The sequence below is a fragment of the Panthera uncia genome, chromosome B4, assembly GCF_023721935.1.
Source record: "Panthera uncia isolate 11264 chromosome B4, Puncia_PCG_1.0, whole genome shotgun sequence".
NCBI lineage: Eukaryota > Metazoa > Chordata > Mammalia > Carnivora > Felidae > Panthera > Panthera uncia.
In genome coordinates, this window is record NC_064809.1 from 131,421,324 (window position 1) to 131,436,096 (window position 14,773).

A 14,773-nucleotide genomic window follows, 5' to 3' on the forward strand; every position below is an offset into this window, starting at 1 on the left:
TGATAAAAGTAAAAATTATAAAATATGAAAAATAAAAAAAAAATCATACATCCCAACACTCAAAAAAAGCCATCATTAAATGTTTTCTCTATCCATCTATTTTTAACAAAATTAGTTGATACTATGAATATTATTTTATAACTAGTTTTTTTTTTTTAACTTAGTATACCAGATCATCTTTGTGTGCTATCCATTCATTAATTTTTATTGAAAGCCATCTAGGGTTGCCTGGGTGGCTCAGTCGGTTGAGTGTCCGACTTTGGCTCAGGTCATGATCTCTCAGTTTGTGAGTTTGAGCCCCGCATCAGGCTCTGTGCTGACAGCTTGGAGCCTGGAGCCTGCTTCGGATTCTGTGTCTTGTTCTTTCTCTGCCCCTCCTCTGCTCATGCTCTGTCTCTCTCTTTGTCTCAATAATAAATAAACATTAAAAAAATTTTTTTAAAATATATATATAATTAAAATTTTTTAAATGTTTTTTCATTTTTGAGAGAAGAGACAGAGAGCATTGAGTGGGAGAGAGGCAGACACAGAGAGAGACACAGAACTCAATGCAGGCTCCAGGCTCCTCGCTGTCAGCACAGAGTCCAAAGTGGGGCTAGAACTCACGAATGGTGAGATCATGACCTGAGCCGAAGTTGGTTGTTTAACCTTGACTGAGCCACCCAGGTGCCCTGTATATATATGTATATATGTATATATATATATATATTTTTTTTTTTTAATGTATATTTATTTATTTTTTTGAGAGAGAGAGCATGAGCAGAGGAGGGGCAGAGAGAGAGGGAGAGAGAGGATCCGAAGCGGGCTCTGCACTGAGAGCAACAAGCCTGATATGGGGCTCAAACTCACAAACCATGAGATCATGATCTGAGCTGAAGTCGGATACTCAACTGACTGAGCCACCCAGGTGCCCCTGCAATATTTTTTTAAAAATCAAAGTTAATGCAAAAAAAAAAAAAAAAGTTAATTCATAGTGAACAAAATACCAAAATTTTAAATAAAGATAAGATCAACATATATCCTTTTATCTCTGTTCTGGCATATTTGTCAGAGTCTAATGCTATTCCTTCCTGATTTTGGCTGGTAATCAACTTATTCCCCCTTAATTCAGATCCCTAGGAATATATTGTCAATGTTTGTGTCTCTTCTGTTGCAATGTTGATCCATTCATTTAGTCAAATATATACTGAGCACTAATATGAGGTGTTAGTTACTGTGTTAGGCACTGGGAATATCATGGTATGTAAACAGACAAGTTCCTTGCCTTTACATGGTCTCCTGGGGAAGGCAGATAATAAACAAGCAAATGAACAAGCAAAGTATTCTAGTTTTGCTATAAAGGAAACAAAGAGGAGATGAGATAGTAGTGAGGAAGGCCAGCTACAGGTTGAGTGGTAGGCAGGGCCTCTCTGAAGGGTTGACACTTGAGCTGATGCTTGAAGATTTAAAGTCAGCCAGTGATCAATTATACCTCAATGAGGCTGAAAATAAGTAAATTAAGTAAGTAAGTAAGCTAGTAATATGAAGAGTGGGCAGAAAAGTATGTCAGGCAGAGGGAACAGCAAATAAAGGCTAGAGGAAGAGAGATGCCCGATGTGTTCTAGGAGCAGATGGAGGCCAATGGGATGGATGGTGGGTGGTATGTGATGTGGCCCAAGATGAATTTACACTTGATCTTAGCCAAAAGGCCAAGAAGTGATAGCCTAAGATGAGTCTAGAGATTAAACAGGAAAAATCATGCTAGTCCTGATGGGTCACGGTAAATAATTAGGATCTTTTTAAAGACAGATGTTCATAATTAATTTTGTTTATGATGAAAAATAGGTTTGGAGTGTTTTCTTTCTCAACACAATAAGGAACATGCACTTTAAGCCAAGAATTGTTGTTTTTGCTTAGCAGTTAAATACCATTTTTCTTTTTTTTTTTAATTATTTATTTTTTAATGTTTTTTACCTTTGAGAGAGAGAGAGAGCGAGCGAGAGAGAGAGAGAGCATGAATGGGGAAGGGGCAGAGAGAGACACACACACACACACACACACATAGAATCTGAAGCAGGCTCCAGGCTCTGAGCTGTCAGCTTTGAGATCATGACCTGAGCCGAAGTTGGACGCCTAACTGACTGAACTCCTAATATCATTAGGAACTCCCAGGTGCTCCTGAATATCATTTTTTTTAAGATAAGTTTTTTGTTTTTTGTTTTTTGTTTTTTTTTACATTTTAACAGCTCTGAAATTGGGAGACATTTTACCATCAGTGCTGTGTTATAGCTTAATAATAGCTCTTTTACTCTTAGTGGTATATAAAATAATGGTTTACCTTACATCAGTAGCATTTTAAGATACATGTCATTTCCTATAAGATTAATGCTGTATAGAAACCCCTTTGCATACTAATAGAAAGGCTGATCATGTGTCCATATTCAAGCCTGACATAACTGAGATGGGTTTAAGCTTGCAGTCCTCAGATGCCTCTCTACCAGATATGAATGTGACTTGGTCGTTTTCCTTTGCAACTCTAAAACCAGGCACACCCTCCTTTGTGGCTCATGATATATGTTCTACTCATCATTTTCCCCTAGAATTCCAGTTTCTCCTACACTTAAAATCTGGGAGCACCTGGCTGGCTTAGAGGAGCATGTGATCTTGATCTCGGGGTCTTGAGTTTGAGCCCCAGGTGGCGTATAGAGACTACTTAATAAATAAAACTTAAAAGAAATATGTAGTTGCAATTAACCCTTTCCTTGATTTCTGAAAGTGCTATAGGACTTCTGATAGCTATGGTGTCCAGTAGGAGTTTGGAAATTCATTGAAATGTTTTGAGTAGTGGAATAATCTGATCTAAAATTTGATGGAGGAGGCATCTCTGTTGTAGGAGGATGCCTAAATTTGGATGTGGCTGACATAAGTTTCTGCCTTACCTTTTCCACTTACTAGCTATGTGGCCTGGAATAAGTGACTTAACCTCCATGAGCTTTAATTCCTTCCTCTGTGTGTTGAGAGTCTCCAAGACCACCCCCAGGTTCAATGATTCACTAGGAGGGCTCACAGGATTCAGTAAATAGTCATACTCATGCCTCTTATTTATTACAGTGAAAGAATACAAAGCAAAATTGGCAAAGAGAAAAGCTGTGTGGTGTGAAATCTGGGGGACAACCAGGCACAAGCTTTTAAGAGTCCTCTCTCAGTGGAGTCAGACAAAGATGCACTTTATTCCTTCAGCAATCAACTGTGGCAACACATGTGATTTGTTGCCTGGCAGAGAAGCTTATTAGAGTCTCAGTGCCCAAGATTTTTATTGTGGGCAGACTGATCATGTAGGCATCCTCTGCCTAGTACAACCAAAGTTGTACAGACTCCCAGGAGGAAAAGCAGGTATTCAGCATAAACTACATTGTTTGTACAAATAGTTTAGTCACAGAGAGTCAATATTAACGGTTCAGGGAGTGGTAGGAGCCCTCCTAAAATCCAACTTCCCAAACCCAGTCAGTGTTCAACCTTATAGACAGGCCTTTCTAAGGATAACAGTCTCAGGCCTGCTATGTTGGTTCCTTTCAGCACACCCTGTAGAGTGAGGCTCATAGTAGAACTTTCCCCTGGTATGTTTCAGGCTTGTTGCAAGCATCAAAACCAGATGAGGGCTGTGAAAGTACTTCTGTTGATGAAGGCCCAAACCCTTCCTGGTGACAGTTTTAGTGTTCTTTGAGTGCCATTGTGTTCTTTTGTTCTGTTTCTCACCTACTGTTGTTCAGGCAGACTCCTTTCCATAATCTAGAATTGCTCTCCCTGAGTACCATCCTTGTGCCTGATGCCATCTAGTGCAGGAGGGATTCAGAGAGGAATTGGGCTCTTGCCCTGTGGCACTCAGGCTGCTACCCTCTACCTGTCAGTGGTGTGACTGCAGCACTTTTTGCTGCCTGTTTCTCCAGCTTCTCCTCTCTAGAGATGAGACTCTGCAGGTGGCCAGTGCCCACTGTATAACTGCGGTGCTGGTCCACTCTCCAGCGAAGCATGCCCCAGCCTTCATCCATGCCGACATCCCAGGTAGGGAGCTCCATCTAATCTCCTCTGAGGGCCCTGGGGTTCTGACTGGAGACCCTTGAGTCACACAGCGGTAACTGTGCTATTGGGGTTCTTTGATAATACATTCTGGAGGGATGGGCTGGTGGCAGGCTCAGTTGTACAGGACAGACTCTAGGAAGTAGGCCTCATAAAGTGAATCCTCTTGCTACGGACCTCTTAGATGACCTTGAGCAATTTGTTACTGATCTTTGTCATTTATTTGACCATCTAGGAAAAAGCACCTAGTGTGAGGTGGTGGAAAGACCTGTGGACAGGAAGGCAAAGGGAACTAATGTTTCTTGAGGGCTTGTCATGACCAGGAAATATGCCCTGAGGTGCACTGTAAGTGCTGCCACATTCAGGTTCTCATCTTTGCTGTTTTATGGATAAGGAAATTGAGGATCAGAGAAGGGAAATGACTGGTGTAAATTTATAAGGCTAGTCACTGACAGAGAAGGGATATGAAATCAAGCCTCTCTGGCTTTAAAAACTTTTCTCTGCATCCTGCTATTACCCATCCTGAATTCCAGTCCCACCTCTACCACTAACAGTACCTCTCTCTGGGTCTCAGTTACCTCATCTTTTAAATAGATGAGGTTAGATCCTAACCCTGAGGTTATTTTCCAGGGTTATCTGTGAATTCATGATCATGTCTCATGGAGAGGGTGTGTAAAGAGATGAAGTAATAGGTGTGAGATGCTGAACGAATCCATGGCCCTAGCTTTAGTTAATGGATCGTGATCACGCAACGGTCATCCATTGTTTTCTCCCCTCTTCCGGCCAGAGTTCCTCTTTGAGCACCTTTCCTCTTCCAGCGAAGTGCTCGTCTGGTTCAGCTATAACTGCTTGATACTTCTGGCAGAAGAGCCCCTCTTCTTTTCCAAGTGCCACACGGTGTATGGTGAGTGATGGGAGTCCTCCACGAGCTCTGGGTAGGGTGGTCAGCACTTTGAAGTTGGGTAGTAGTGAAAATGATGGGGGGCTAGCCTATACCTTGGAGGGATGGCTGGGTCTGGTCATCTCTATTAGCCCAAACTCATTACCAGATTCCATACGGAAGCAATGATATCCAGACAGTTCCCCTCACGGATTGACAGAAGTATCTATGTTTGGCGAGAAAAAGGCACTCCTATTAGCTGCTGAATGAATTCCAATTGTACCTTAAGAACAACTTTACTCAGCCTTGGATTCAGTCCTTTTCTGTCCATCTAGTTATTAATCCCTAAGTTTTGCTGATTCAGCCTTTCAAGTTTTCTTGAAACTGTCCCTTCCTTTTCCTTCTTGGTGATACCTTCTTTGTCAGGGACTTTTTTTTTTTTTTTTTTTTTTTAATGTGTATTTATTTTTGAGAGACAGAGAGACAGAGAACAAGTTGGGGAGGGGCAGAGAGAGAGGGAGATACAGAATCCGAAGCAGGCTCCAAGCTCTGAGCTGTCAGCACAGAGCCCGACCTGGGACTCGAACCTGTGAAATGTGAAATTATGACCTGAGCGGAAGTTAGACACTTAACCAACTGAGCCACCAGGCGCCCCTTGTCTGGGACTTTTTATATCCTGTCTGAATTTTTAGGCAGGGCACATTCAGTCATTCATTTTATATTCTGTGTTCCTGTTCTTTTCCAGGCACCAGGCTAGGACCCAGAGATTTAGGGATACATATAATGTGGTCCCTGTCCTCTGGAAGGGGAAAGAGATATAAACAAGCTGATTAGGGCTCTGCTAGAGGAAAATACAGGGGATATGGGAGCTCAGTGGAGGCCCACAGCTCTGCCTGAGGCCCACAGCTCTGACTTGACTTTTGAGAAAGAATAGGAGTGTGTCTAGTAGAAAAGGCACAACTTGGTCAGTAGACGTTCACTGAATACCTCGAGTACCAGGGCCTGTGCTATGGCTTGTGTTGGGTTTCAGGGAGACAGAGATGAATCAGATAAGGGCCTGCCCTCAAAGATCTCACAGTCCCATCCCATCAGTTCAACCTTGTCAGGGCCTCTCCATGAGGGGTCACCAGCAAAAATATGCTACCCAGAACCTCTTACTTCTCCTGGGCAGGCATTGAAGAAACTACCAACTACTGATCCTTGGCCTCTGCCATGTCATTTTGAAATAGGGATTGAGTCAGTGGTGAGGAGCCTACAGGGAAGCCTGCGGATGAACAACACAGAGCTACATAAGGAGGGCCTGCTGCTTTTTGCTGAGATCCTCACTCGGTGAGCAAAGTGATGTGAAATTGACCTGTAGGAGCCAGACTGGAGAAGGAAAGAAGGTGGAGTCAGTGATAGGCATTCACTTACTCATTGCTCATTTACCATTTCTTAGGCAGCCAGAGGAGATCAAACTGTTCACAAGCTCAACCATGTGTAGAGATGCTGGCCGTGCCCTCCAAGAGGCAGTAAATAGCCCTGTGCTGGAAGTGGCTGCTGAGGCAGTGAAGGCCATTTCTGCCTTTCTGAGGTGAGAGACCCAGGTGGGCTGAACTTTCTACCTCTGCGTGTCCCGCAGGCCAGGTCAAGTCAGGGAAGCTTCTGGGAGGTACTTGTCCTTTGGGTCAGGGAATCAATCAACCTTCCTTCCTTCCTTCCTTCCTTCCTTCCTTCCTTCCTTCCTATTTATTTATTTCAATAAAATATATATATATATACATATATATATATATTTTTTTTTTTTTCCAGGAATAGACTTTAGTGATTCATCACTTACATTTAACACCCAGTGCTCTTCCCAACCAATGTCCCCCTTAATGCCCCTGATTCCTTTAGTGCTTCCCCCCACCTAACACCCTACCAGCAACCTTCAGTTTGTTCTCTGTATTTAGGAGTCTGTTATGGTTTGTCTCCCTCTCTGTTTTTATATTATTTTTACTTCCCTTCCTATATATTCATCTATTATGTATCTTAAATCCCACATATGAGTGAAATCGTATGATATTTATCTTCTTCTGACTGACTTATTTCACTTAGCATAATACACTCTAGTTCCATCCACGTTGTTGAAAATGGCAAGATTTCATTTTTTTTTCATCGCTGAGTAATATTCCATTAAATATATATACCACATCTTTTTTATCCATTCATCAGTTGATGGACATTTGGGCTCTTTCCATACTTTGGCTATTGTTGATAGTGCTGCTATAAACATTGGGGTGCATGTGCCCCTTCGAATCAGCATTTTTGTGTCCTTTGAATAATTATCTAGTAGTGCAGTTGCTGGGTTGTAGGATAGTTCTATTTTTAACTTTTTGAGGAACCTCCATACTTTTTTTCCAGTGTGGCTGCACCAGTTTGCATTCCCACAAGCAGTGCAAAAGGGTTCCCCTTTCTCCGCATTCTCGCCAACATCTGTTGTTGCCTGAGTTAATTTTAACCATTCTGACAGGTGTGAGTTGGTATCTCATTGTAGTTTTGATTTGTATTTCCCTGATGATGGATGATGTTGACCATTTTTTCATGTGTCTGTTAGCCTTCTGGATGTCTTCTTTGGAAAAGTATCTATTCATGTCTTTTGCCCATTTCACTAGTTTTTTTTTTTTTTTTTGGGGTGTTGAGTTTGATAAGTTCTTTATCTTATATGTCATTTGCAAATATCTTCTCCCATTCCATCGGTTGCCTTTTAGTTTTGCTGATTGTTTCCTTTGCTGTGCAGAAGCTTTTTATCTTGATGAGGTCCCAATAGTTCACTTTTGCTTTTGTTTCCCTTGCCTCCGGAGACATGTCAAGTAAGAAGTTGCTGTGGCCGAGGTCAGAGGTTGTTGCCTGTTCTGTCCTCTAGGATTTTGATGGCTTCCTGTCTTACGTTTAGGTCTTTCATACATCTTGAGTTTATTTTGTGTATGGTGTTAGAAAGTGGTTCCAGGTTCATTCTTTTGCATGTTGCTGTCCAGTTTCCCAGCACCATTTGCTGAAGAGGCTTTTTTCCTTGGATATTCTTTCCTGCTTTGTCAAAGAGTAGTTGGCCATATGTTTGTGGGTCGATTTCTGGGTTCTCTATTCTGTTCCATTGATCTATGTGTCTGTTTTTGTGCCAGTACCATACTGTCTTGATGATTACAGCTTTGTAATATAACTTGAAGTCTGGAATTGTGATGCCTCCTGCTTTGGTTTTCTTTTTCAAGATTGCTTTGGCTATTCGGGGTCTTTTCTGGTTCCATACAAATTTTAGGGTTGTTTTTTCTAGCTCTGTGAAGAATGCTGGTGTTATTTTGATAGGGATTGCATTGAATATGTAGATTGCTTTGGGTAGTGTTGACATTTTAACAATATTTGTTCTTCCAATCCATGAGCATGGAATGTTTTCCATTTTTTTGTGTGTCATCTTCAATTTCTTTAATAAGCTTTCTATAGTTTTTAGTATATATATTTTTCACCTCTTTGGTTAGGTTTATTCCTAGGTATTTTATGGTTTTTGGTGCAAGGGAAATTTTCATGAATTTTTTCTTTCCAGTACGTTATTTACTCTGTTCTCTCTTTCTGGAACTGCCATTCCAATGTTGAACGTTCTGGATGGGTCCTTTAATTTTCTTTGTTTTCTGAAAGCTTTTCTTTTTTTTTTTTTCATTATGCACTAGTTTCTGGGAAATTTTATTGACTTTATGTTTCTTGAAATTTTTTTTAATGTTTATTTTTGAAAAAGTGAGAGAAAGCGTGAGTGGGGGAGGAGCAGAGAGAGATGCACACACAGAATCTGAAGCAGGCTCCAGGCTCTAAGCTGTCAGCCCAGAGCCTGATGCAGGGCTCGAACTCACGAGCTGTGAGATCATGACCTGAGCTGAAGTCAGACACTTAACCGACTGAGCCACCCAGGTGCCCCAGTTGACTTTATCTTTCAGCCCTTCATTTGTGTGTTTTATTTCTGCTTTCATATTTAATTTGGAAGAGTTCTTTCCAATTCTCTGCATTTTTTTAAATTTTAAAAATGTTTATTTATTTATTTTGAGAGAAAGAGAGCACATGAGTGGGGGAGGGTCAGAGAGAGAGGAAGAGAGAGAGAATCCCAAGCAGACTTTGTGCTGTCAGCACAGAGCCTGATGTGGTGTTTGGACCCACAAACCATGAGGTCATGATCTGAGCTGAAATCAAGATCAGATGCTTAACCAACTGAGCCACCCAGGTACCCCTTAATTTTTTTTTAAGTAAGCTCTATGCCCAATGTGGGGTTTGAACTCATGACCCTGAGATCAAGAATCGCATACTCCACTGAGCCAGCCAGACACCCCATCTGCATGTCTTTACATAGCATTTTATTCTATTTATTTCATGGATGTAATTTTTTAAAACCTTTAGTCAAGATTTTTCTCCTACTTCCTTTCTACTAATTGTTATTTTTGCCTAAAATGTTCTTCCCTAAAATCTTTGCATGAGTGGCTTCTTCCCATTATCATTCAGGTCGCATTCAGAGCATCCTTCCCTAACTAATCCATTAGGCTGTTATATAGCGCCTATCAAACACTTGATGTTCTTGTTTATTCTTTTGTTTTGTGTCTCTCCTCATTATAATAATAATCTCCAAAAGATCAGGGACCATGTCAGTTCTTTTACTACTATAAGCCTCATTTCTGGAAGATAGTGTATAAATGAAGGATGTCAAAATAGATGGTAAGACTAAGAGATCTTAGGGTCAGGATGGAAATTATAACTTAGAAAGATGCTGGATATCTTGAAAAAAAAGTAATGGAGGAAACTTGAATAAATTCTGTTTCCATGTTTTCCCTTCTAAAACTGTAACAAAGTAATATATTCAAATAGTAAAAAATAAAATATACAGGTATATAATGGAAAAGAACAGTCTCCTGTCCCCACTTCCTAAAGGAAACTAACTTTAATTCATTTTGGTTTTAATTCTGGTGATTATCTCCCTACATCTAAACAATATGCTTATAATGGTGCTACTTTGTCAATTTAGGACATTATTCATTGAATCACCAGTAAGAAAGACCAAGATTTAGTTCATGTTATTTTGTCTTCTCTACATTTCCTTGGCATTTTTGCCAACATAATATTTTATGTTTTCAAACCTTTAAATAGTATACTTAAAACTTGTATTTCTTGTTCCCTCAACTTGAAGAGCTTTCTCTTGACTCCCCACTTGGTTAGCCGAGTATATTAGCATACAACTTTTCCTTTCTCCTCTCCTCTCTACCTTCTACTTCTCAATGTCAGCCAGCTGTACCTTTAATTTTACATGGTAAAGGTTAATATTTATAGTCTCTTTGTGACTATATTGAAGTCTTTGTGATTTGACTCTAGGTTGGTTCTAAAAATGGAAGCAAAAAATAACATTTATATTACAATGACTTCAGTCTGTCTCTTTTCCCCCTTTGTCCTTTCCTGGATTTGAATCTCTAAATCTGGGGCATGAATCTCAGTGAGGGTGAGATGAGAAACCAATCGAGTAACAAAGGTACAGAATAAGAGCAGTGTCAATTAGAGGTGTTCATGCAGAACTGGAGGTCTCCCAGGAGGCTAGTGTTATAGGGGACTGGTAGCTCCTTTCAGGCAGGAGGTGGATGATGAGAGAAATTTAGATTTGTGGAAGGACCATGTGGGTGGGGAAGTATAGGGATTACTTAGGGTACAGTAGCTAGTCTAGCTAGCAGGTTGTGTGAAGGGAGTAGTGCGTGAAGAAGCTGGGAAAGCTGAGTAGGTCAGAACTGTGGAGAGTGCTAGGGAGGAGGCGGTTATTAATCCTAAGATGATTTTACTTTTCATGTTAGTTTCCTAGAAGGTTTACTGAGGTGTTCCCTCTGAGGGAGAGTGTGGTTCAGTGGGTCTCTGGGAAGCACAACTGGAAGGAGGAATGAGGAGGGAGAATTGCTGAAAAGAATTTAAAGATGGTGGAACTAGGGATTGACAATCAGTGTAGGGTAGAAGCTTAGAGCTCCTAGAAGTGAAGAAAAAAAGGGAAATCAAGCCTTAACTGTATGCAGTGAACTGAGTGCCTGTTAGAAGGCCCAACAGATAACTGTTAGTGTTCAAAAAAGGGCCACGGCTGAAGGTTAACATAGGTTTCTCCTGAGTTACCGTGCTGGTTTGAATAGCACCCCTCTAAAATTCATGCTCACCCATAACCTCTGAATGTGACCTTATTTGGGAATAGGGCCTTTGATTGAATTAAAATGAGGTCACACAGTACGGGCTCCTAAATCCAAAGACTGGTGCCCTTATAAGGAGAGGGAGATTCGGACATATAGTAACAGTCACACACAGAGGGAAGGTACCCATATGAAGAAGACATAGAAATGTAACTTCGGCTGTGAGCCAAAGGATGACAAAGATTGCTGGCAACCATCAGCAGCTGAGGGGGCAAGGCAGGATTCTTCCCTGGAGCCCTTAGAGGGAACCGACGCCTTGATTTCGGCCTTCTAGTCCCCAGAACTATGAGAGCACAAGTTTCTGTTGTTTTAAGCCATGTAGTTCGTGGCAATTTGTTACAGCATCCCTAGGCAACAAATCCAGCTACCTTATACCCTGTCAAGTAGTCATTCATTCATTTAACATCTTTTTAAAAATTTATCATCAGTTTATAATGCATCTAGCTCTGTTTAGGTAGCTGGACTCTGGCCTCTTGGAGCTTACAATTAGACTAGTCAATGACTCTTGCCTTCCTGAATCTATGGAATATGAAGGTTCAAATGGACCCTAAGTGTTACTTTCTATATTTATCCCATACTCACAATGATTGAATCTCCAAAAGTAGTTTCTAGTTTTTGCTTATAGTTTCTAAGAATGGGGAGTCACTCCTCCTAGATTTTCCCCTTTACCTCTATAGAGTTTGACTCTTAGAACGTTCTTCCCTATTCTGAAATAAAGTCTGAGTCCTGATAACATTTACCTGTTGATTGTGGTTTTCCTTATCAAGGTAACAGAGCAAATTTGATCTCTCTTCTCCAAGAGAGCTTATCACTAAGTTGAGGACAGTGGCCATATACATCTCTTGATGCGCCTTCAGTTCTAGATAGTACTTCTTCACCAGGAGGTTCTTCTCTGTGAGAAAACCCTGTCTACTTAATAACAACAATAATAGTCATAGCTGCCATTTATAAGGGCTTACTATCTATTAAGCATCATTCTAAGTGTTTTATCTAATTTGATCCTTAAAATAATTTTATGAGGAAAGTACTATGATCTCTCATTTAATAGATGAGAAAACTGAGGGTTAGGGAGGATGAGGAATCTGCACAAAGTCATGCAGCTAGACAAGTGTTGGAACAAGTATTTTTATCAGGTCAAATCCTGGACCCATCACACTGCCCCCCGCCCCCTTGCCTGAGAACCTGAGGGTATCTTGGACTACCTTTACCTTACCCTAAGCCTGCCTTTGTCTCTCTGGCTGCAGGAAGGACCACCAGAGTGCTCTCCCTGTGCAGTATAGGGAACTGCGGGCCTTGCTTGAAGCCATGCTGAACCGGTGTGCAGATTTTTCCCAGACTCCACTGAACAGGAGGCCCCTGGTCAGTACACTGCATGCAGCTTGTTCCTTCTGAAGATCATGCTATAATGTGTTTTAAGAAGATAATTGCCTTACCTTTTTTTGACTCTTTGTACCTTTTTCTCATGCACTCATATCTATAATGAGATTTTTTTTTCCTCACTGCAGAGCTTTAAAGCTTAATAACTGCTATCCTCGTTTTTAAAGATTTGGAAACTGAAGCCACAGGATTAAATAATTTTTCTCTAAGGCCCAAAATTAGCAAGTACCTGAATTTGGATAGTAAATCCCAGGGTATTTGTACCCAAACCTACTACACTATACCACTTTGTCTTTTATATCATCCAAGCAGTTATGGTAAACGTGCTCCCAAAATTATTTAAGGGTGGATTCACTAGAATCTTAGAAAGAATCTGACTGATATGCAATGTATTGCAGTTATTGGCTTTTAATGGTTCATGGACTGAACATAGCAGAAAGGATACAGTTAATGTGAATGCTGGTTATGTCTTTCAAAATTAACTTTGAAAACTAAGCTTTGCATACGCGATGGGGTGGGAGTTTCATGTGTGTTGCAGCAACTGATATGGGTATTATAGCCAGTTAGACTAATGTCCAACAGCCTGTGACAGCTTATGTGTGTGTGTGTGTGTGTGTGTGTGTGTGTGTGTGTGTGTATATATATATATATAAACATATATTCTATTATATATATATATAATACGTATATAAATATATATAATATAATATATATATAATAGAATGTGTGTGTGTGTGTGTGTGTGTATATGTATACATAAAATAGAACAAGAGCCAGTCCTGTGGTTCACAGGGGGACAGATGGTTAATGTTCCCTCTTCTACCATTTTTAAAAGAGCTATTAGGTGACTAGATTTGTGAGGATATAATCAAGATGCCCTGGAAAGTGTTAGGTGTGTGGGAATGCCAGACTCCGGTGTGAGAGGAAGAGGTCTATAGTCCTCTAAGCACAGATTGAGACACAGAGTAGGTACTTGACTAACAGTGCCCACCTCTCCTTCTCACCTCAGGGCCATGCCTCCAGTAGAGATTCGAACAAGGCCATTCTGCGAAGGGGAAAGTTCCTCCTGAGCACTCTGGAGGGATTTAGAAATGCCTGCAGGTGAGGGACCCTCTGTGGTCTGAGGCAGTATTATAGAGGGCGGGAGTGGAAAAGAGTCAGATGAAGGATGAAATTCTAGAAGCAACACTTGATTTCTGATGCTTTGCTGCATAGTGAGAGGACTTTGGCTGGGGCAGAGTTTGGAGATGTGTGTATGTGGAGGGGTGTGTAGAGGTGATTTGAGGAAGAGGAGCAGGAGTAGGAGACTTCTAAAGATTCCCTCCTGGTGAAGTTTTTGTTACTATACAATGAGTCTCCTTGTACGTGAGACTCATGAATGTGTCTCATTTGGCTTTGTTCTTCTTCCCAAATAACGAAGCCCTATAGGTGTTTGCTGAATGCCGGTTGGACTAATTTAGTTCATATTAACAGAATTTGTCATGTCTACTCTATGTCAGGCCTGTGGCTAGACAGTGGGAGTAGAAAGATAAATCAGATTGCCCTCTGCCCACGAGGACCTCACGGTGTCTTGGGGAAGAGGCAGTTTTGCATATATATATATGTGGAATTCATTAGCTTGTCACAATGTGGGGAAGGCATTCCTGGTAGAGAGAGCAGCATATATAAAGGGAAAGAGATATAAAACAGCAAGTAGCATGGTATGTTCAGGGAAGTACATGTGATAAGGTAGAAGAATCATGTATTATGAGAGAGGGGGTGGGGAGCATAAAACTGGAGAGGCATCCAAGGACCAGGTCCTCCCTCATTGAGTCCTCTTAAATTTTCTCCAGATCTGCTGATGGGGATACTTTCCCTGGACCCTGAGCTCAGGCGTCCCTCTGAGAGGATGCTTCTAACCTTTATGTTGTATAGGTAGTATGGATATGCTCACACATTGATTTCTTAGGTTGGCTATGGAATTCCAGAGCGAGCCTTCAGCCCACGAGAATCCATTCACAGCTCCTGGAGCCGAGAAGGAAGACACTTTGGAGGCCTTCTCAGAATTTCTTCTCAGTGCCTGTGACTCCCTTTGTATCCCCATGGTGATGGTGGGTTCTCCTGGGGCACACATAGCATGAAGTTTGTAGAGGAGAATGTGAGGTTGAGCCAAGCCGAGAGACATAAGGCAGCGAGTACTCAACCAGACCTTCGGAGGGTCTCAATAGTACTGTTCCTCAGCCAGTTTTCCTTTTCTTTTTTTTTTTTTTTTTTT

General features: G+C 41.1%; 1 protein-coding gene across 2 annotated transcripts in view; it reads left to right on the forward strand.

Annotated features, from left to right (window-relative positions):
• MEI1 (meiotic double-stranded break formation protein 1) overlaps nt 1-14,773 on the forward strand; it is a 79,122-nt gene that overhangs the window by 12,798 nt on the left and 51,551 nt on the right. For both annotated transcript variants that reach the window (XM_049626438.1, XM_049626439.1), the window contains exons 8-14: nt 3,927-4,041; nt 4,844-4,960; nt 6,166-6,265; nt 6,375-6,509; nt 12,387-12,501; nt 13,529-13,620; nt 14,468-14,609. In XM_049626438.1, the coding sequence (XP_049482395.1) occupies nt 3,927-4,041; nt 4,844-4,960; nt 6,166-6,265; nt 6,375-6,509; nt 12,387-12,501; nt 13,529-13,620; nt 14,468-14,609 (816 nt within the window). The remainder of the gene's footprint in view (nt 1-3,926; nt 4,042-4,843; nt 4,961-6,165; nt 6,266-6,374; nt 6,510-12,386; nt 12,502-13,528; nt 13,621-14,467; nt 14,610-14,773) is intronic.